This window comes from Mustela erminea, chromosome 1 (genome assembly GCF_009829155.1).
Source record: "Mustela erminea isolate mMusErm1 chromosome 1, mMusErm1.Pri, whole genome shotgun sequence".
Taxonomy (NCBI): Eukaryota; Metazoa; Chordata; class Mammalia; order Carnivora; family Mustelidae; genus Mustela; species Mustela erminea.
In genome coordinates, this window is record NC_045614.1 from 208,409,620 (window position 1) to 208,431,348 (window position 21,729).

The following is a 21,729-nucleotide window of genomic DNA, read 5'->3' on the forward strand; positions in this document are numbered from 1 at the left end:
CCACACCATGGGCAACAATGTCCCCAAATCTGCACTGATTATCTTAGACAGCTGGGCCCACAGGCTCTATCTTTAAAATTTACAATGAGTAACTTTTTTTTTTTTTTTTTAAGCATTTAGTGCTGTATTACTGGACTTACACTTCTCCACCCCCTTATTTTTTTCACACCAAACAGGATGAAAAGTAAATGTACCTATATATCTAAGGTGCATTCTTTCAGTCCTGGAGATTATTAACATTCCTCTACTGTGAGAGCTACACACCTAAGGTTGCATCAGACAGAGTTATTCAATTTACAGTTAAAAATTCTGATAATGTAAATTTTCTGTTTCGGTAACTGGAATGCCTTTCAACAAAGCTGAGAAAATTCTGAGAATAAAAACCTTCAAACACATTTTTCAGCTCTCTCTCATGTTTTTTAACATTATTGATTTTGTCTCAAGAGTATGCACCATGACAATTTCTTTACCCTCTCCAAACTCAAAACTGTTCTTGACTAATTTTATTTCAAGACCAAATTTAAGGTGACGAACACAAGAGGGAAGATGCACTACAGGGAAACAAAACAATGGAAAGTTAAAATGATCTTTAAATAATTAAAAAATCTCAATTCAAAACTACTTAAACTTTCATAACAAAAGAGAAAAAAAAACAAAAAAATTATCTTCCTATGGCCTTAACAAATTTTTATAGTATAAAATGAATATTCACATGTATCTAATTATTCTTAAATATTTCCAAGGCGACAATATATGACAATATCAACTTAGAAGCAGTCTCTTAATAAAACTCAATGCATATGAAAATGTCAAAATGAAATAAAATACTCATCCTTAAAAGAAAGGATTATCTACCCTGTAAGTGACTCTGAAACCACATTAGCACATCTGAAGTGATTTCTCTAGGAACGTGGTAACTGATCACGATCAATAAAGTATATACTACTTATTTCTAAAACAGCAATTAAAAAATTATATGAACTAGGCGTTCTAGTAGTCTCTTTAGTTCAAGAATGACATAATCTAGTTGATCACATTACCATCAATTTTTAAGAGTTAAGCTTACAGTTACAACTATTTAAGTTGACCAAGTTCTAAAGCAGAGGCTCATCTACTTCCAGGAAAAAACTCCACAGGGACAAACCTCACTTACAAAGTATGGTTTAAGACAAAGATCCTTTCTCCAGCCACAAAAAGTTGTTAGACTCCCACCATTTCCGCTGGGCTCAAAAGGACTTTATTAATAGGAAGGACACAACCACCAGCTCTGACACCTATGTGTCACCTATGTCTGTCACCTATGTCTACTTCCCACCTTGACTCTAGCCCCCTGCAGAGTCAAACCTAGGTTTTTTCCCACCTTTGCACTTGTCACCCTAAGCCAGTGATCTGCCACAAGGGATATCATTGCTCAGACTATAGTTGCTTGTCCAGAAATCAGGTGGTAAGACAAGAATGTGATAAATGCTACAGATAAGACCCGGTGAATGCTATCTCAGCCTACATCAGACCACAGACTGTCTAGAACCATCAAGACCCAGGAGGAAGACAGGCTAGCAGTGTTCTTTTGTGAGTCTTTGGCTTTAGGGTATTGAAGTAATAAGAAGAGATGACAAAATGCTCCTTCAAACATACTATGCTTACAGATTCTATGCTAACCCACACAGCCAAGAAAAAGGGGAAAATGTGCCTTCTAATTCTAAATCACTTGGAAGTTTAGAGATAGGATATTCAAGGATGTTAATTTTTCTTTAAGTTTACAAATGCTTAATAAACCAATGCACCAAATACATTGATCTTAAAAAAGAAAAATCAATTAAGAGGTCATTTGAGAAGAGGATCCTATGTACAGCTAATTTTAAAAATGCAAATAACCAGTATAGTAGAATGCAAAAAACTACTCCAAGTGACTAGCATACAAAGAAACAAAAAACAAACTTGGAAGAAATGAGGCCTTCAAAGAAATTATGACCAATGTTATAGTTCCTGAAATGCACGAAGCATAGGCTTATTTAGATTAAAAACTCTTAGCAGCAATGGTGACCAACTTTATTTAGAGTTAAAAGAAAAAAAAAAACTAATAAAATTTTGCGACTTCATGCCTATTTGGAATAATCTGTAGAAACAGTTTAAAAAGAAGTTTAGACCTAAACCGTAAAAAAGAAAATTCCACCAGAGTCCCTTATATTCCAATTTTTCAGGGCAGGCCAAATCTACCAGTATATTAAGCACAACTTGCCAAAGTCTTATTTAGATACGCTTTCTCTTTTTTGTTTTCAGCAAAGGCACTGTTTTGCCACCCCCAAGATAGAGTGTTGCTAATGAAGGAAATGAAGCATGGCTTTTCATCACTTCTAGAGCTCAGTTCAGTGTACACTTGTGAGAAATACAGAAAAGATCTAAACAAGGTCGTCTAGACCTCCCTAATTTTGCCTTAGTCAAAGAGATTAATATTTTTGCATTCTTACCTTTTCACTGAAACACTCAAGCAAGTCTTGGACATACCCTCGCATTTCTTGCAAAAATTTATACCGTTCACCAATACCCCCAGAAGACCCTTCTAATCTTTCAATAGCCCTGGTAGAGTCCACTCGGCTTTGCAGATGTTTCTCATGCTGCTGTCGATTTGTTTTGTGCAGTTCTTTCATGGAGTCCAACCTTAAGAACACAAAAGGATAAATATAACACATTTACATCCAAAAATCTATGCTGTCAGGACTCTTGCAATATTATAATAATGCACTTAGTTCCACTATTAGAATTTAAAAATATTTGGGAGTGCCATCTTTTCATCTGTACTGCTTTTTTGTCAAAAAGAAAAAGAAAAAGAAAAAGAAAAAAAAAGCAGTTTACAGACTTCATATAAAGTTATTTGGTGTGCTAACCAAAATCTGTTTTGCTTTTCCCCCCATATCTTGACTACACTTTTCAGAGTCCAAGAGGTACGAACTCAGAACTGTCTTCAACAAGATCATGGAGTGGCATTTTTTATAACTTTTCGAGGCTTCCACAGAAGTAATCCAAGAAGGTAGCAGAACAAAGTATGAAGTCATCTTCTGTTTAGCTTTTGAAGATGGGCCAGTGAATCTTCTTTGCCGATATTCTGCATCTGCTACCCCAGACTACATGTTGCCTGAGGGAACAGAAAGCTAGAGGACAGGTCTTTAAGAAGTTGATCTGCCCTACCTGTCTTTAAGCTGTTTCTTTACCAAATCAATAGTAACGGGAGTCATCTCATTACTGGGAGTTTTGAAAGGGACTGTATTATCTGTTTTTTGAGATTTGGCATCAGATGATCCGTAGGCAGTGTAACTATAAGGAATGCCATAGGAGGAACCGTAAGGCATCGTCTGGTAAGTGTTCTGGTAGTACATATTCACTTCAGTGGGCTGACTTGATTGAACCTAGAAAAAGAAATGGGATAAATGTGAATTGGGGTTAAAAAAAAAAAAAAAAAAACAGCAAAAATTATACCATTTTCCAAATACTATGTTAATTAAAATAAATAGTTGCAGAACTCTTCAGAATCAATTAAAGGTAGGGCCGGATGAACATCCTAACTCTAATGGGATGACCAGATTCATTTCTTTCTTTTTTTAAATTTCTTTTCAGTGTAACAGAATTCATTGTTTACGCACCACACCCAGTGCTCCATGCAATACGTACCCTCCATAATACCCACCACCTGGCTCCCCCAACCTCCCACTCCCCACGGCTTCAAAACCCTGACTAGACTCATTTCTAATAATTTTCAGGAAAACATGATATCAAAGAAGTTTAGAGTTGAAAGGGACATAAAGAATAATCCAAGGCCACCATGTTATCAATGGAAGAGAACAAATGACTTGTTGTAAGAAGAGAATAAATAGATAGCAGATACTAGAGAATGCCATCTAAGTACCCTATTTTCTTAATGTAAGCCAAACATGCACAAAATTCTGTCAAAACACCGGTAACAAAAATAGTTTACATTTATGCAACATTTCCACTGTTCTACTTAATTCTATAAAGCAAATTGTTATAACTATTAAGGAATAGACTTTTCATCTACATTTAAGTTTTTGTATCACAGAGAACTCCATCTTCCACAAAATAATTTCTAAAGTCAGAAATAATAAGCTCTACAGAAAAGAAAGATTTCATGTGAACAGTGGTTCTCAAGTTCAGTGTGCATCAGGATGACCTGGGAGTGGCGGCTGTGCCACCCCCCCACCCCTTTCTCATTCACTGATCTCAAGAGGGTGAGAATTTGCCATTTCTAACAAACTCCCAGCTGCTGCTAGTGGTTGAAGGGCCACTCTGAGAAACACTGATGTACAAAACCAGAAATCTTTCCATCATTCTTTTTCTTTTTTTTTTTTTTAAGATTTTATTTATTTATTTGACAGAGAGAGAAATCACAAGTAGCAGAGAGGCAGGCAGAGAGAGAGGGGGGAAGCAGGCCCCGCTGAGCAGAGTTCCCGACATAGGGCTGGATCCCAGGACTTTGAGATCATGACTGAGCCAAAGGCAGAGGCTTAATCCTCTAAGCCAAAAATTGGGGCCCCAATTTTTCCATCATTCTGGCTATAAAAAGCAAAAAGTAATACAGTTTCTTTTAAAAGCTTATTGGAATTTAACGTTATGTGATTTTCTTAATTACATTAGTTGAATGAATGTCAAAGATTCAGTTCAACGGTGCAATACGTTTTTAACTCAACAAAACAGGCAATAAAGGTTTTCCCTTTACTTTTTAATTTTTGAAGTGAAATCCTGCAGCTCTTACCTGAGGGATATTAATTCCTTTTCTTATTTGCTCCTGTTCCCATCGGCTGAGCTCTTCATCTTGTTCTCCAGTTACTAAGGCATCATCATCACTCCCCTCGATGCCTGCAGTCATGGCAGTGAAGAAAATTAAATATCAGAAAAGCAGGGAGGGAAGAGATGCTATCCTGACACTTCGCAAAGATTAGGCAAACCACTGGTATTCATTCAGTCTCCCTAAAACGTCAATCATGAGCTCCTCTCCTTTGATACTCCTGACTTTGTCTTAGCCAAGGGTATCCCTTGAAGCAAAAGGATAAGTATTACATAATCTTAAAACTTTAGGAGGGTCTCCTAATCTGTGAGCTTGACATCAAATCGACAAAGAGAAGAACAAAACCTGAAAGCCTCTAAAGAATGTTAAGCTGATTACATAAATTTATGCATGTAAAGTGCCCCGTAACACAACACTGCCTACTCAGGAAGTGCTCAATAAACATTCACTATCACAACCGTGCTTTGGCTTCAAAAAAATTCCAGTAAGACACTTGTACCCAAGCAAAAACAGTCCTCAAACATTAAACATAGTTAAGTCAATGTGGGTACTTTGTTTGACTCTATTTAATAGCAAATCATATTCAACAGCAATGCAACAGGCCTATTATCTTATTAAATCAAGTTACCTATTTCCTCAGCGATTTTTTGTCTTTGTGACTTTTCCTTCACAGAAAAAACTATGCGGCGCTTCTCATCATCATCTTCATCATCGCTGGCATCATTCTCGTCTTCTCTAACAAGGCGGCCTTTACCAGGCTCATTGTCATGAGGAGTGAAATCTCCTAATTCTCGGGCCATTTGACGCTTCTTCCTTGCAGCATGTATAAAAGCTGCATCGGGAATTTCTCCTGCAAACATATGGCAAGGATTATGAAAGACGGAGATATTAAGGCGTAACATTTCTAGTTTCTTGAAAATATGAGGGGTAAAATATTCTCACCAAGAGAACCCTGTTGTAGGGATGGTCTAATGTTAGTTGCTGGTGCCCCCTTCCCAAACTGTGCCTATAGTCCAACTAATTTACTTTGAATTTAGGTTAAATGGAAACTAGAAGTTGCTATAAGAACACTAAAATATATATATGTAATGGCAATACGTATGAGAAAGAAGGGAAGGGAAAATCCACCACAGCAACTTTAACTGTGACTTTTTTTCATTTTTCAGAAATAAAAGTAATCAAATCATATTACTGAACTAGAAAGCAAACAATAAAAACGGTGCCCACGAATACATCACTCTGTACTTAATTTTGCCTCATATTAAAGCAGAGTATGTTTTTTCCATGTTGTTCGGCATAAATACAATTTTTAAAGGCCTAACAATATTCATGGACAAGATAAAGCATAACCTACTACATAATCAAACTGACCTTTCACCTATAGTAAAAATTAATGCTTCGTTACTTGTCTAATGTTATTTTAATAGCTTTGGAACTTCCCATCATATAAACGTATCTTAATTTACTACGCTGCTCCTCCCACGCTACACACTTTTATTGGGAAACTGGTCACCCGGTAAAGAGATTTGTGAACTATTTCTTAGAAGTAAAAGGAAGAGTGTGGGGGCATAACACTAATAGCAATTACTTTTGCTTTTAGTAGATTTCTAAAAATTAAGTTTAAGTCTAAATCTGAAATACATTAAAAAAAGAAAAAATTTTAGTCCCATCTATCCATTTACTTTAAGCCCCACATTTGCTCTGATTAACAAAAGTGCCTGAGAATGAACCTAGAAAAACTGGGAAGTTTCTAGTTCTTTCACTTTATTTGCAAAAGGAAACACCTGGGCTTCCAACAGGAGCGTCATAGGAAATGCCACTTAGCTAACGCCTTCTTTCACCATCTTTCCACATGGCCCCTCCTCGGGGGCTTCCTTCATTTCTGAAAAGTATCTGCAAATACACACCTGGACGGAGAACATTCAAAGAAGATAAAGCGTTTGAAAAGGCTCCACCAGCTTTCGGCTTTTCTTCCTCCTTCTCACTTTCCATATCCATTTCATCTTCACCGTGTTCACTGATGATCAGCCCATCCTCTTGACTGGTGTCCTTAACATGTCCTGATTTGTCCAAAGGTGGTTCACCTACATTTGTGAAAAAAGCTATTAAAATATATTTAAAATAGAATGTATAGATTAAGTAGGCACTATTTTATTTGTTTATAGGCTTAATTTGTCTCAGTTTAAACTATTTTAATTATTTATAAAAAAGTCAAACCACTAATGTATGAAAAGGAAATATCCAATAATAGGCATTAATTGGGAAGTAAAAGTAATACAGGAGTCAAAGGGGTACATTGGCGGTTCTGCTCAATTTCGGTTTGAGTTCATTTAATCAAAATTTTATTAAATTTATCAAAATTAACTGTTTCTTCCTCTAAACTCCCACTGGTAACTGTTCATACCTCTTTGAAGCACTATTTCACTTAGTATCAGCATTTCATTAAACTCTAAGCCCCTTTGAGGCAGCTTTCTATCAAGAACAGTGTTTATGGACCACATACACCTCTCTGTAATGAATACTTCAGGATTATCTTCATCATTCACAACCATTTGTCATCCACCACCTGAAGGGGTAAGACCCAAAAGCCACGTTTATACAATCTAACTCTGACCCCACTGCTGTGAGTGAATGTTCAAGCATGTTTTGTGACCAAAACAGAGACAACCTAATTCTCTTTCCGGGAACCTGGAACTGAGACAGCGAAGCAAGTCAGAGACCAGGTGGCACTAAAAACCACCACATGTAAACCCGGAAGGGGGCTGCAGGAGTGCCATATTCTACCATATGGACAGCATGCTCCCTAATTCTGAGGCCTTTCACAAGACGAGTTGTAACACTGCTTTCCTGCCACTGCAGTCCAGGAGGCATCACTGTAACTGTACGGTGCTTTACATCCTTGTAACTAAATAATCCTACTGCACCGTCAATTGCAGGCAAAAATCAAGAAAATCAAAGTGTTTTGCACCTCGGGCACTGAACCTTGCACACAACAGACACAAAGAATATAATGAAATAGTACAAGTTTATTCTAAATATGATATTCTTCTCTTGTTTCCCTAGTTATATTCCACTCCCAAAAAGCATTTCAAAGATTCTCTATTCTTTTCAAACCATATTCCATTCCCCTCAATAGTAATCGAAGGGATAATACCACTTCCCCACAACACTTTATACTTTACTAAGATTTAGGTCATTATGCCTTAGGCTCCCCAGTTTCCTCATCTACCATCCTACCTCATTAGCCAAAGCCTTCCTTCTGAAGTGCATTCTGATGCTGTGAGATTTAAAAATTCACCTTATCAGACTGATACGGTTAGATGGGAATCAAAAACAACCCATTTCCTTCTACTCTAAACCCAAACTAAATCAATGGCTTTTAACAGAACTGTTAAAGGTCATATATGTTCAGATAATGATTTCTGCATATTTTAAAAGACCAAGCAAATACATTTTATGATCAAACCCATACAGGTGCACAACGTGGTTACAGTTGAATTTTTGTTAGTGGACATTTATTATCCTTCAAGATGTCTTTGTAAAGAGATACTAAATAACCTTTCTCTAGGCTCTCAAAGGACCCTCAATTTCTTCTACTACCAAATCAGGAAACTTATTCCCATGAACATTCTCTTTACCTTAAACTTGATTAGGCTCTTCCTTGTCTTTCTTCTGTCTACAAACACAGGTTTCTCCTTATCAAAAAACTTCTCTTTGATCCCAATGGTCCCTCTGGTGACTCTCCTCTACTTCTCTCTCTGACAAACTTCTAGAAAGCAGTGTGCTGCCTTCTACTTCACCAACTTGTGCCTCAACCTGGGCAAATAGCCTTTGATTTCTTTCAGTCCAAGCTCCCATAACAGCTAACCCAATGACTGAAGCTACAACGAATTCATACAGTATTGTTGAGCCCTTTAGCAAAAGATGTTCCTTCATCCAAACAGATAGAGCTTGGCTAGCAGACTTGTCTCTTCTGCCAAACACCCTCCTCCAGAAAAAAAACAATAGCAACACTACCTATGGCCTCTCCTTGGTCCTTTCTTTCTGACTTTTCTGGTACTTTTTCATACAAATGAGCATCATCATCTCGAAACTTTTCCTATCTCTTTTTTGGCCTTTATGATTTTATTTAGTAAATCCTCTTCTCTGTGTGTACGCTTATTAAAGGTAGAAGTCTCTGTCACAGACAAAGGTCACAGGTCACAGAAGAGCTCATAAATTCCAGACTCGCTTCAATTTCTAAGTGCTCCTTTCTCAATTCTCCTGACCTTATCTGCGCTATTATATTGCATGCAGTTGGGTTTTCAAAAGATTTGGGAAAAAAAGCAGTTTCCTAGACTCTGAAATAATTGGTTCCCCTAAAAATACTCCTCTTCCTACCTGCCTTCCCTATTTCTATATATAATACAGCATTTTTCTCTGTCACTGTGTCACAAAAGTTCAGAGTCTGTTTCTTTTAAATCCAACAGCTAAAGTATATATCAAGCCTACCCGATTTTTCCCTTGGAATGTTTTTCAAATAATCCTTTCTTTCAAATAATCCTTTCTTTCTTCTCCCACACCCATAAGTGAACAGCTTTAACTCATCCAAAATTTCCCATTGAGTCAGGAAAAGCCTCAGTGTCACTCAACTAAGACCTTTTTAAACACACTATTAATGGATCAAAACCGGCCCTTGATTTTAAAACTGTTTTAGGCCTCCAATCTCTCCTTGTGCCAATCCATTCTGCATGTTAATACCAGGTTAAAGTTTCAAAAGGCATTTATCATGTCACCATCTTGGCAAGCCACCCAACAGCAACTCTAAACCCCTTACTGGATACTAAACATCCTTCATAATCTGTCAACAACGTACCTTTAACCCTAAACCTCTACTTCCTCTATAAATCATCCACTTTGACCTGACAGATGTACTTGCTCTTAACTCAGTCACTTTAAAATATGGTAATACACCCATCATCTTCCCTCTTCCATCTTTTGGAATTTAAATGATCAAAAATCCACTTTCATGGGGCATCTGGGTGGCTCAGTGGGTTAAGCCTCCGCCTTCAGCTCGGGTAATGATCTCAGGGTTTTGGGATCGAGTCCTACATCGGGCTCTCTGCTCGGCAGGGAGCCTGCTTCCTCCTCTCTCTCTCTCTCTGCCTGCCTCTCTGCCTACTTGTGATCTCTCTCTGCCAAAAAAATAAATAAATAAAATCTTTGGGAAAAAAAAAAATCCACTTTCGTATTCTACTTTATATATGACATTCCTTCTCCTGACTCTAAAAAAAAAAAAAAAAGCAGTTCCTCTTTAAACCATTCGTTGGACATTTTGCCAAACACTGGGTCCAATTATACATTTAAGTGATGCTGTCTCCAAAATTAGACTGTAAATTTGAGATATAATGACATACTTTTTCACATTAAGCCTGAGGCTGAGAACCCATGAAATAATAATTCTATCCTTAATTCCACAGAATAAAAAGGTTGCCCTAAGACATATACATGAGAATAACTCAGACCACAGGATATTATAATGGATCCACTTCCCTCCAAGACAAATAATGTCTTAAAACTGTTAAGCTTCAGTTGTGAAAGGGTGTTGAGAAATGTCTGTACAATGTAGGCAGGAGCCTCACACTGAGGAGTCGTCATCCACATATCTGATAGGGCTGCTGAATGAGAAAGTATTATCAAGAAACATTAAAACAAGGGTGTTCAGGGACACCTGGGTGGCTCAGTTGGTTGAGCAGCTGCCTTCGGCTCAGGTCATGATCCCAGGGCCCTGGGTTCAAGTCCTGCATCGGGCTCCTTGCTCACAGGGAGCCTGCTTCTCTCTCTGCCTCTACCTGCCACTCTGCCTGCTTGTGCTCTCTCTCTCTGAGAAATAAATAAAATCTTAAAACAAAAACAAGGGTGTTCCTCAAAGTTCTGCAAGAATTAAACTAACTGCGGAAATACCACCAAAGAACTGAACATCTGTCTCTATAAAATCCAAGTACAGGAACTTACACAATACTATCTTAAACCAGAATAAATCTGGGTCTCAGGCTTAAGTGGGAAACTTCCTTTCTCTGGTTAATAGCAGTCTGAACACTAGCAGGAAAATTGGAGGAAGATTCAGGTGTTACAGCAGAAACTTTCCGATGGCAAGGACTCTGTCTTTTTAAAAAATGCATTTACTGGGATGCCTGGGTGGCTCAGTTGGTTAAGCATCTGCCTTCGGCTCAGGTCATGATCCCAGGCTTCTGGGATCGGGTCCCACATCAGGCTCCTTGCTCAACAGGGAAGCCTGCTTCTCCCCGCTACTTGTGCTTACCCCCACCCCTGACAAAAAAGAAAGAAAGAAAGAAAGAAAGAAAGAAAGAAAGAAAGAAAGAGAGAGAGTAAGAAATAGCATTTACCTGTATTAGAATTAAATAACAGAACTGTATCAATACTCAATCTGGACCTTTGACAACAGCAGAATCAACTGAACAAACTCATGATATATACAGCAAAAACAATCAATCCCTGTGAAAAGAGCTTTCATTTTGTTATTTCAAATGAATCCTATTAGTTTGGTACTTACTGTCTGTTGATGAGTTGAGTTCTGTTTTAATCTTTGATTTTTCAAGATCTTCTTTATATTCTTTCTTAAGTAACTTTACTATCTTTTTGCTGTAACTTGATTTCTTCACTTTGAAAACTTCTTCGTTTTCTAAGAAAAATTAAATGAAGTCTGTAGCAACCATTTCAGACAGTATCTTCCCATCTAACTTTCATATGGTCTTAATGTGCTTTTTGCATTCACCAAATGGATACTCATACACCCCAAAGCATTACATAATTTGAAATTATTCCAAATCTGTCACAGACTCTCAAAAGCTGTTGTCCACTTCATAAATTAACCTATATAATGCAAATTTGAAACTTTCTGAAAGGCACTTGTGACTACACAAAATTTTCCTATGTCCTATTGTCTTCCTCAGTAGAAAAACAAAAACACTGAAAAAGCACTTAATCACTTTATTATAAGAAAAAAAAATATCCAAAGTCAAAAGATGCTGGGTAAGAGAGCTGTCAAGTCTGAGTAAATCTATAACCATCACAACATGACATATTTCAAGACTAAGCTGAGAGCAAAGCACTTTTCAAAATTAAGTTTTGGTAAGTATCCACCGTCTCTGATTTGAAAATTTTAAAGTCAAATGCAAACACTTTACCGAATAGTTTCTGCATCATCATAAAAAAAAAAAAAATCTGGGGGTGGTCCTCTCAAACAAATAAGAAATAACAGAAGGCCAAAGAGAAACAGAAAGGCCCGCCTTCCTGGAAAGATGAGAGAATCTTGCATCAAGATACAAGTGAGATATCCAAAAGTCTCTCTTTTTTTGTAACATGCACTTAACTGGGTTACATACACATGCAACTGTTCGGGAAGTTAGATTTAAGGCTCATATATAATCAGAAATCCAAATCCACTGCAACCTAGCCTCTTGCACCCGACTGGATAAATTGCTTTCAATCTCTATTACGCCGTCTCTCTTCATTGTCCAAAAATCAATGCGAGGAAAGCGGTACATCTGTACCCCTTATTTTCATGGATAAATTGAGGCTCGGCGTCTGCAAGGGGCTGGCCCAAGGTCACTCACAGCCAGAGCTTCAGCTCCGGGGATTCTGTCCCCAGATTTAGGATTCCTCTTTACAAACCCAGCCTTCTTGGTCAAGGATGTGTGGACAGATCCCCCCAGAGGCGTGGACACAGTGACCTGCAGAGGACTCAGACCGTGCCACGAGCAGACAGGGGATCCAACTCAAGTTCACCCTGAAACACACCCGCCAGGAAAAAAGCAGGACAGGGGGCACTTTATTCCCATTTGACAAACTCAGAACGACGGATCTGAGCTCCTGGCCCTCAGAGCAGGAAATGCACAGGAGGACGGTGAGGAGGAGGCGGTTGTTAAGAAAAGGCTGGCGGTGGCGCGGGAACGCGTCCTCCGCCAGGAGCAGAAGGCCGGAGGCGGGGAAAGATGTGCAGCAGGTCGGGCGCGAAGGGGCTCTGTTCCGGGCTGCGGGGGCTGGGCGTCCAGGGAATGCGGGGACTAAAAGTGGGGGCCCAGGGTAGGGATGCTGGGGTCTGGGGTCCGAAGCGCGGCGGTTACCTTCCTCCTCGTCCTGGAAGCTGAGCAGGCTGGCGCGGGGTACCTCTTTGTTCTCTCGCGGCCTCTTGCGCGGCTTCAGCCCATTGCCGGGCTCCGCGCCGCCGGGGAAGCAGCCCCCGGCCTCAGCCCCGGAGCCTGGGGTCAGCGCGGAAGGCGGCAGCAGCCCGGGGCCCTGCAGCGACTCCCCCCCAGGGGCCCTGTCGCCGCCGCCGCCGCCGCCAGAGCCCGGTTCTTCGCCGGTGCCCGGCGGCGGCAGCAACGGTGGCGGCTCCTGCTCCTCATCGCGCTCTCGCTCCTCCTCCTCCGAGTCATTCCGCTTGCGCACGTTCACTCGCCGGGCCTTTCGGAACATTCCCGCGGCTCGCACGGCGGTCTCACACCCGCTCCCACACCGCGGCCCCGGCGGCGGCAAGCTCGCGACGGCGCACGCGCGCACTCTGGGGCGCCAGCCGGGTCCCGTCTTCCCTCAGTCTACCGCGCACCAACGAGCGCGCATGCGCTCGCACCCTCCCTACGTGGAGAGATCTCCGTCCCTCTCGCGAGAACGTCAGCTTTTTGCGCTGTCCTCTGTCGGCGTGGAGGACTGTTTGCACGGAACTCTGGGAATCCGGGGCAATCCGACTGGTCACAAAGAGGATCATAGAGACGGAGAGGAGAGAGTAGGCTCGGTTGACCCGCGGCCCACGGTGCTGCAGTGCGTCTTCCGCTCTTACGCAGAGTAGTCAGTCAGGAGAGGAAACCTCCCGCCAAGGTCTGGGCGGGGCAAAGAGAGCGGGAGGAGGAGGAGAGAAGGGAGGGGGAGGAGGAGGGTTGAAAAGTAGAGAGGGACGGGGTGGGGGAGGAGCCAGAAAGAGAAACCAGGTTAGGAGAGTCAAAATAGGGTCCCAGGGTGGATGGTCTACCCCAAACCAAGTTGACTTGTGCTGTGGTAATAATTACGAATTCTCTTGGGTCACACTTCGTATTTCTGTATCTTTGGAGCTGCAAAGCACTTTGAAAAGCATTGAATCCCATTTATGATCAATTAGTTACCTGGCCTGGTGTGTCGGCCCCTTTCTCGGTTATGCGCAAAGCCAAAGTGTTTCAGCGTTTGGGAAAGAATGCCAGGTCTGCGAGCAGTTCGGAAACCCAGCTAATTTCAGAAACGGAAGGGACATGGGCTTGCCGGAGTGGGACTGGTTGTGGCGCACTTCAGCCTTGCGTCACAGACGTCGCCGCCGTCACGGTCCAAGCGGGCAAGGCCCCCTCCGGTACCGGACCGTGCGGTCGAACTCACAGCCTTGCCCTTCCTATCAACAGACTTGAGGCCTTTTCCTGCACGTGCGGGCGTATATGTGAATTCGTTTTCATGTCTCAAAATCCAAAAGGTTACCAAGGGCCTTCCTGTAGTGAAAAGAGCCCACCCCTCCCCAGAAGCTTTCCAGTAACGCAGGAATTAAAATCCCCCCGAGATACTCCATGAACATAAAAGCAAATAAGTGTATCTTTATGAATTACCTTTTTATGCATATGTAAACTGTGTTTTTAGTTGAACGTAAATTGGAGTTCGGTGTATGTCCATACATAAAGTTGGCTTTCCTTTTACCCAGCGGCCTACCGGTCTATTGTTGGAATGTACCATGATTTATTAAACCAGCCCCATAAAAGTTGATATTAAGGTTATTTCCCATCTTGCTGTAATATTCAATGCCACAGTGAAAAGCTTTGGAAAATGCTTTTCACACCTGGAGAATGAAACAGAATTGGAAGTACTAGATCCAAACGTGTGCATTTATATTTTTGCTAATTCTAAATTGTGCTTTATAGAATCTATGCTTGTGGAGGCCAAGAAAAACAAGGCTGTACCTATCTCAAGTCTAGCCTTGACAGAAGTGCAGCCATCTTGGCCCCTGCAGCCATCTTAGGTCTCCGTGATGGGTAAATGACCCCTGGTTCCTGGAAGACTGACCAAAGGTTTTGAAAACAAAAAAAAACAAAGACAAATCAGGAATAGGATAGCTTAACGTTGTAATAAATCATGCCAGAAAAACAAGAACATAGGGCCAGCAGTCATGGCCCAATCACCTACTGCTGAGTCCACCCTACTCCGCCTTTAGAAACTCTGACTGTAATCTGGGTCGGGGTCCAAGTCCCTACTCCGCTGTGTCAGGTATGCTTGGACCCAAGCTTAAGCTTGCTGGATAAACCCTCGTGTGAGTGCATCAGTATTGGCTCCTTGGTGGTCTCTTGGGTACAAAACTTGGGCACAACATTTGGAGGTTCCACTGAGATCTGAGAGACCCCCAGGACCCCGACCCGGAGGTTCCTGCGATGGCTGGCGAGTGCACTCGTTTTCCTGTTTGCGTGCATACTTTCTGGGAGCTCCAATCTGCATTTTTACCTGTAGGAATTCCAAGCAGTACCTGGGTCAACATCTGCCCAATGGACTGATTGCACTAACCAAGGCACTAACAATGGGAGCAGGCTAGCGGATAAACATCTAAACTGATAGCAGGTAGGCCTTTGCCACAGCCCGTATTCATGGAGCCATTTATAGGGAAAGAGGGCTCTAAACAGCAAAAGGAAAGACTATTTAAAACAAGGTAGAAATCCTTGAGCTCCTGAGGGCCCTCTGGCTGCCTAAGGCACTGGCCATTATCCATTGTCCAGGACACCAAAAAGCAGATATGCCAGTGGCCAGGAGAAACCGACTGGCTGACTTAAAAGCAAAAGAGGCAGCTCTTTCAGTGGACCATGTCTTAGTGACCACACTGCCTGATCTGGGAACACCGACATGCCAGACAACCCCAATTACACTGAGGCAGACTTACAATGGGTCAGGCGTCTGCCCGGGACACAATGCTCACATGGCTGGTGGAGAGCTGCAGATTGCAGCATTAATCCTACCAGAGGAACTGGGATGGTGAGTCCTATCCAAAATGCATAAAAGTACCCACATGGGAACAAAAAAATGGAAGACTTGGTGCAACATGTAAAGATCACCATCAAAGACTCCCGATCAAAGATTAAACAGATTGTGGCAAGCTGCCACGCATGACAATGAACTAATGCCACCGCCCATGGATCTAACCCTGGCACCCAGCTCCCGGGGGACCGCCCAGGAGCCTACTGGGACGTGGACTTCACTGAGGTAAAACCTGGAAAATATGGATACAGGTATTTGCTAGTGTTTGCAGATACTTTTTCAGGATGGACAGAGGCATTTCCCACCAAATATGAAACAGCCCAGACTGTGACCAAGAAACTGCTGGAAGATATCCTACCAAGGTGTGGTTTTCCTGTTAAGATTGGATCAGACAACAGACCCGGATTCCTCTCTAAGGTAACACAGGGAGTGGCACTAGTACTTGGGGCAGATTGGAAATTACATTGTGCATATAGACCCCAAAGCTCAGGACAGGTAGAGAGGATGAACAGAACATTAAAGTAGACCTTCACTAAATTAGCCCTGGAGACTGGCGGGGACTGGGTGACTCTCTTCCCCTTCGGCCTATATAGGGTATGAAACTCCCCATATAAGATGGGACTTACTCCCTTCGAGATCATGTTCGGTATTCCTCCACCTATTATTCCCAATTTAAAACCTGAGGTGCTTGCTGAGTTTGATGATCACTGACTCCTTTTCTCCCTCCAAATGTTACAATGAACCCATGAACAGGTGTGGCCTAAGCTGAGGGCCCTTTACGAGACTGGGCCACCCCCGGACCCTCATCCATATCGACCGGGTGACTGGGTGTACTTCCGGAGACACCAACACCAGACACTTCAACCGCTCTGGAAGGGACCCTACATCGTGATCCTGACCACTCCCACCGCTCTTGAGGTCGACGGGATTACTCCCTGGGTCCACTACACCCACGTCCAGCCAGCTGACCCACACGCTGTTCTCAAGGACTTTGTTCCAGAATGGAAAAGTCAGCCCAACAAGGACAATCCCCTAAAGCTAAGACTGCGCTGTTCTCACTTACCCCACTAATGTTACTTATGCTATGTCCTCCTCACGCCAGGGCCAATCCCCACCAACCACTTAACCTAACATGGCAGGTAATACATGTTTCTACAGCAGAGGTTGTATATTCCCTTTCAAAAATTGCCCCACAACAGGCATGGTTCCATGACCTTACTCTTGACCTAACAAAAATACTTGGGAATACCCATCTCCATGGATTGAGAAGCCAACTATACAAGGGGCATTTTTATGTTTGCCCGGGACACCTTACAGGAAACTGGGCAAGACAGTGTGGGGACTTCTCTCACTTTTACTGTGCCAGCCAGAGCTGTGTCTCCACTGGCGAAATTTGGTGGATGGCCCCCTACAAAGATGACTTAATTACTCTTAAAAGAAACCACGCATCGCAGAACTCTGAAACCAGTAATCTGATCACCCTAAAATTCACAGAAGCTGGCAAACTAGATACAAGGTGGCAGGTAGGACTTACTTGGGGCTTAAGAATCTATGATGTAGTAAGACTTGGTTATCAGGACCCACGTACACTATTCACCCTGAGACTCTTGGCCCAGAATAACCAGGTTAACCTAGGCCCAAACCCTGTATTAGCACCGTCCAAAACTCAGATAACTCCTATCCCCCCTCCGCCGCCCTCCCCAGTACCCACCATATCATCTGCATCCAGTAACATCTCTAATGTACATATGATCACTTCCGTCCAGACCCCTTCCCACAAGATCCTCTTTCTCCTCCTTACCTTCGGGCCCTGCATTATCAATAGGTTAGTTACTTTTGTCAAAGACAGAGTCAGTACAGTTCAACTCATGGTACTCAGACAGCAGTACCAACCACTGGACCTTGTTACTGAGGCCAGCTTGGACCCATGATTGGGTCCTTCCTTAGGTTCCTTTGAGAGGGGGAAATGTGGAGACCAAGAAAAACGAGGCTGTACCCACCTCAAGTCTAGCCTTGACATAAGTGCAGCCATCTTGGCTCCGGCAGCCTTCTTAGGTCTCCGTGACCAGTAAATGACTCCTGGTTCCAGGAAGACTGACCAAAGTTTTCAAAAACAACAGGCCATACCAAAGACCAATCAGGAATAGGATAGCTTAATATTGTAATAAATCATGCCAGAAAAACAGGAACATAGGGCGAGCAGTCGTGGCCCAGTCATCAACTGCTGAGTCCACCTCTACTCTGTCTTTAAAAACTCTGACTGTAATCTGGTTCAGGGTTCAAGTCCCTACTCCACTGTGCCAGGTATGCTTGGACCCAAGCTTAAGCTTGCTGAATAAACCCTCGTGTGATTGCATTGGTGTTGGCTCCTTGGTGGTCTCTCAGGGTACGAAACTTGGGCACAACATGCTAACTTGTACTCTTACCAGCAAATATGAGAGTGCCCTTTTGTCCACACCATCCTGTCAAAATTGCATTTAAGATTTAAGTTCCAAGTTGAAGCAGAAGATCCCAAGCCCACCAAGAATTTCTATGTCATTCACATCTGCCTTATTTTCTCTGGCTTTCTTTGTTTGAATTTGAGATCTGCCCAGTCAGGACCCACTTTTGGAAACTCGAAAGTTGATCTAGACTAAAAGCATCCTCTGTAACATTTTCTTCCAGTTAATAGAAAAAGTTAGCAACATCTCACTCTCATTCTGTTCTCATTACTCTAAGTTCTTATATTCTGGCTACTCAGCATTGATTTAAGTTCTGATTCTGACAGTGTTTCATTGGTGAAATTGAACTCCACTTCCCATCACAGAAGATTCAAATTGTGCCTGATCAGCCTCTAGACACCTGAGCCAAGAGACAGATTTGCAGTAATATGATTAGGGTTAGAGGTAACAAACATAAGGTCCAGAGGAGAATATGTTAATATCTTGGCTTAAAATTTCAAAAAGATCTTCCACTGTAAAAATGGTGGCTGAATACCGATAGAAAGGAGGACATGTCATTTTAACATCAGCCAAGATAGTGATTAACAATGAATATATTTATAAGTTTGACAGTCTACCTATTCAGATAATTAAAGGGCAAAGTTAAACACTTGAAAGTTGTTTTGCTATGCAAGCAAGCCAAAGTTCCTTTTATAGAGGTTATAGATCTTGTGGAAATTGAATTCCTAAAACTGAACTAGCTGCTTTGGTTGCCTGTCAGCCCATATATTATCCAAACTGATGATTTTATAAAATGCTTTTGTGCTTTAAGTGTTAAACAGACTAATTTGTTTATTGCATATAGTATGTCATTACCATTTAATATTGGAAGGTGGTTAGTGTTCTGGGAAAACAGAAACTGCTTACATGGAACTGTTACATCAGTCATTTTGTTTGAATCAGTAAGTTAGTTCAGTTCTTTTTAAAAGTCATTTTTTCCAGGCAATAATTCTGATTTTTTTTTCCCACTGAATTGTGAGTTTGAATGGATTAATTGACCCATAAATTAAGATAAAACAGGCAAACCAGTTTCGATTTGTTTGCTGACTCAGTATTAGACTCTGTAGTCTAGAACAATGGTTATGAAATGCAAGTCTATGAACCTGTGAAAAGTTTTCCCTAGTCAGCTGCCAAATGAGAACAGTAAATTGTCTGTGTAGAGTAGCCAGATGTCCTTTCCTGGGGGGGGGGGGGGGAATGTTCGTTTATTCTGCGATTGTCTTTCTCTTTCCATATTAAGATACTAAGATCTCTTTCCTTCCGTGAAACAATGATGATGTTATACGATAGTGTGTGTATGTGTGTTTGCATTCGTTTTTGGCAAAGTAAAAGTAAAAGCCATGAATAATCCTAAATTTTTTATTTTACCTAGAAATTTTATTATTTGTTTTTTATTTTTTTAAAGCAAGGTTTATTAAGGGATAGCAAAGTGATAGTACAAAACTCCTGAGGAGGGAGTGGACCCAAAGGAGTTGCCCTAAAAATTGTATCTGGCAGGTGAATCTCATAGTCTAGGAATACCCAATCTAGGGATTTTTCTTTATTTTCTAAAACCATAACCATAACCATAATTCTACTCTGGAAAAATCATTCAATTATTTAAATATCTTTAGAGCTTGCCTTGCTGAAGGCAGTTCTGCATTATCTTAAAGTAAAATGTAAGCTTCATGGGAGAAGAGATTTGATGTTTTGTTCACTGCTATCTTCACAGCACCTATTATGGCACCTCGTACACAACTGGTAATAAATATTGTTGACTGAATGGTACTGCACATTATCTGTTTATTTAATTAGTGATAAATATTTCATCCTTTGTTGATATAAAGTACGTTTTCTACAGCTTACATTCCTTTATTCTCAAAACAAGATTGCAATACATTTGTTATAAATTCCTGGGTAGATGAGGTTTTTTTTTTTTTTTTTTTTTTTTTTTAACTTGACAGAGAGAGAGAGAGAGAGAGAGAGCAAGCACAAGCAGGCACACAGAGAGAGGGAGAAGCAGGCTCCCCGCTGATCAGAGAGCCCTACACCACTGGGGGCTCAATCCTAGGACTCTAAGATCGTGGCCTGAGCCAGAGGCAGAGGCTTAACCCACTGAGCCACCCAGGCACCCCTAGTAGATGTATTCTTAAAGCAGTAATAGATAGCTCCCCATTGGCCTTTAGGAAGTGCCTCCAGTAGAGAGAAAGGCGCTCTCCACCCAATGATAGCTGGAAACCAGGTTACTTAGTACTGATTGGCAAAGATGGGCTCTTGGTCCAAGGTAAGCCAATCAGATTCTCCCAAGATTTTGCACTTGAAACTAAGACAATGAGTCCCTGCTTATGGCTTAGAATTGCAATGAACTCAGGAGCCCAAGGGAAGCCATAAATTACCATGTCAATTCAAACGCTGAGAAAACTAGTCTGTAGCAGAAGAATGAAGCAGATGTGCTAAAAATCAAAAGACAAAATAGCATGTGGGGTTCCTGGGTCTTTCCTGGCTCTTGTTCTCAACGCTTCTTGAAGCAGGACTGCACTCCTATCTGTGGGCTCCATGAGATGCCCCCAGAATCCTTAGAGTAAATTTCTTTTTGGTTTTGCTGCTGTTGAGCTTGTTTTATTTTGTGGGTGTGTCTGCTTTAAATACTTCACATTTCCATTAGTTAGAATCAAAGAACCCTAGGACCAAAGAATTCTAGCAAAATAAAAGTTATTTTAATTCTGTAGTAATATTAATTTTATCTGTGCAATTTATACAACTTTTTTTTTTCTTTCAAGATTGAAATTCAAGTTGGTTCACATATAGAGTAGTAGTAGTTTTGGGGTAGACTTTAGTGATTTATCAATTGCATTTAACAGCCGGTGGTCATTACATCAAGTGCTGTCCTTAAATCCCATCACCCAGTTACCCCATCCCTCTACTCGCTGCCCCTCCAGCAACCCTCAGTTTGTTTCCTATAATTAAGAGTCTCTTAGGGCGCCTGGGTGGCTCAGCGGGTTAAGCCGCTGCCTTTGGCTCAGATCATGATCTCAGGGTCCTGGAATCGAGTCCCGCATTGGGCGTTCTGCTCAGTGGGGCGCCTGCTTCCCTCTCTCTCTGCCTGCCTCTCTGTTTACTTGTCATCTCTGTCTGTCAAATAAACAAATAAAATCTTAAAAAAAAAAGAGTCTCTTAGAGGTTTGCCTCCCTCTTTGTTTTCATCTTATTTTATTTTTTTCTTCCCTTCCCCTATGTTCATCGGTTTTGTTTCTTAAAATCCACCTAAAGTCAAATCATATGGTTTTGTCTTTGACTTACTTCGCTTAGCCCAATACCCTCTAGTTCTGTTCACATTGTTGCAAATGGCAGCATTTCATTCTTTTTGATGACTGAGTCATATTCCGTTATATACATATACCACGCCTTCTCTCTCCATTCATCTGTTCATGGACGTCTGAG

The 21,729-nt window shown here is 41.5% G+C and overlaps 1 protein-coding gene across 3 annotated transcripts in view; it reads right to left on the reverse strand.

The window, feature by feature from the left end:
* Nucleotides 1–13,421, reverse strand: part of PAXBP1 (PAX3 and PAX7 binding protein 1) — a 33,904-nt gene extending 20,483 nt beyond the window's left edge. Inside the window, exons 1-7 of one of the 3 annotated variants that reach the window (XM_032353836.1) lie at nt 12,925–13,421; nt 11,352–11,480; nt 6,706–6,900; nt 5,427–5,648; nt 4,766–4,869; nt 3,187–3,404; nt 2,469–2,658 (exon numbers count right to left, since the gene is read on the reverse strand). In XM_032353836.1, coding sequence (XP_032209727.1) covers nt 2,469–2,658; nt 3,187–3,404; nt 4,766–4,869; nt 5,427–5,648; nt 6,706–6,900; nt 11,352–11,480; nt 12,925–13,276 — 1,410 coding nt within the window. In that variant the 5' untranslated portion in view covers nt 13,277–13,421. The remainder of the gene's footprint in view (nt 1–2,468; nt 2,659–3,186; nt 3,405–4,765; nt 4,870–5,426; nt 5,649–6,705; nt 6,901–11,351; nt 11,481–12,924) is intronic. The other 2 variants (XM_032353824.1, XM_032353831.1) reach the window with 2 other exon arrangements.
* Nucleotides 13,422–21,729: the final 8,308 nt, after the last annotated feature.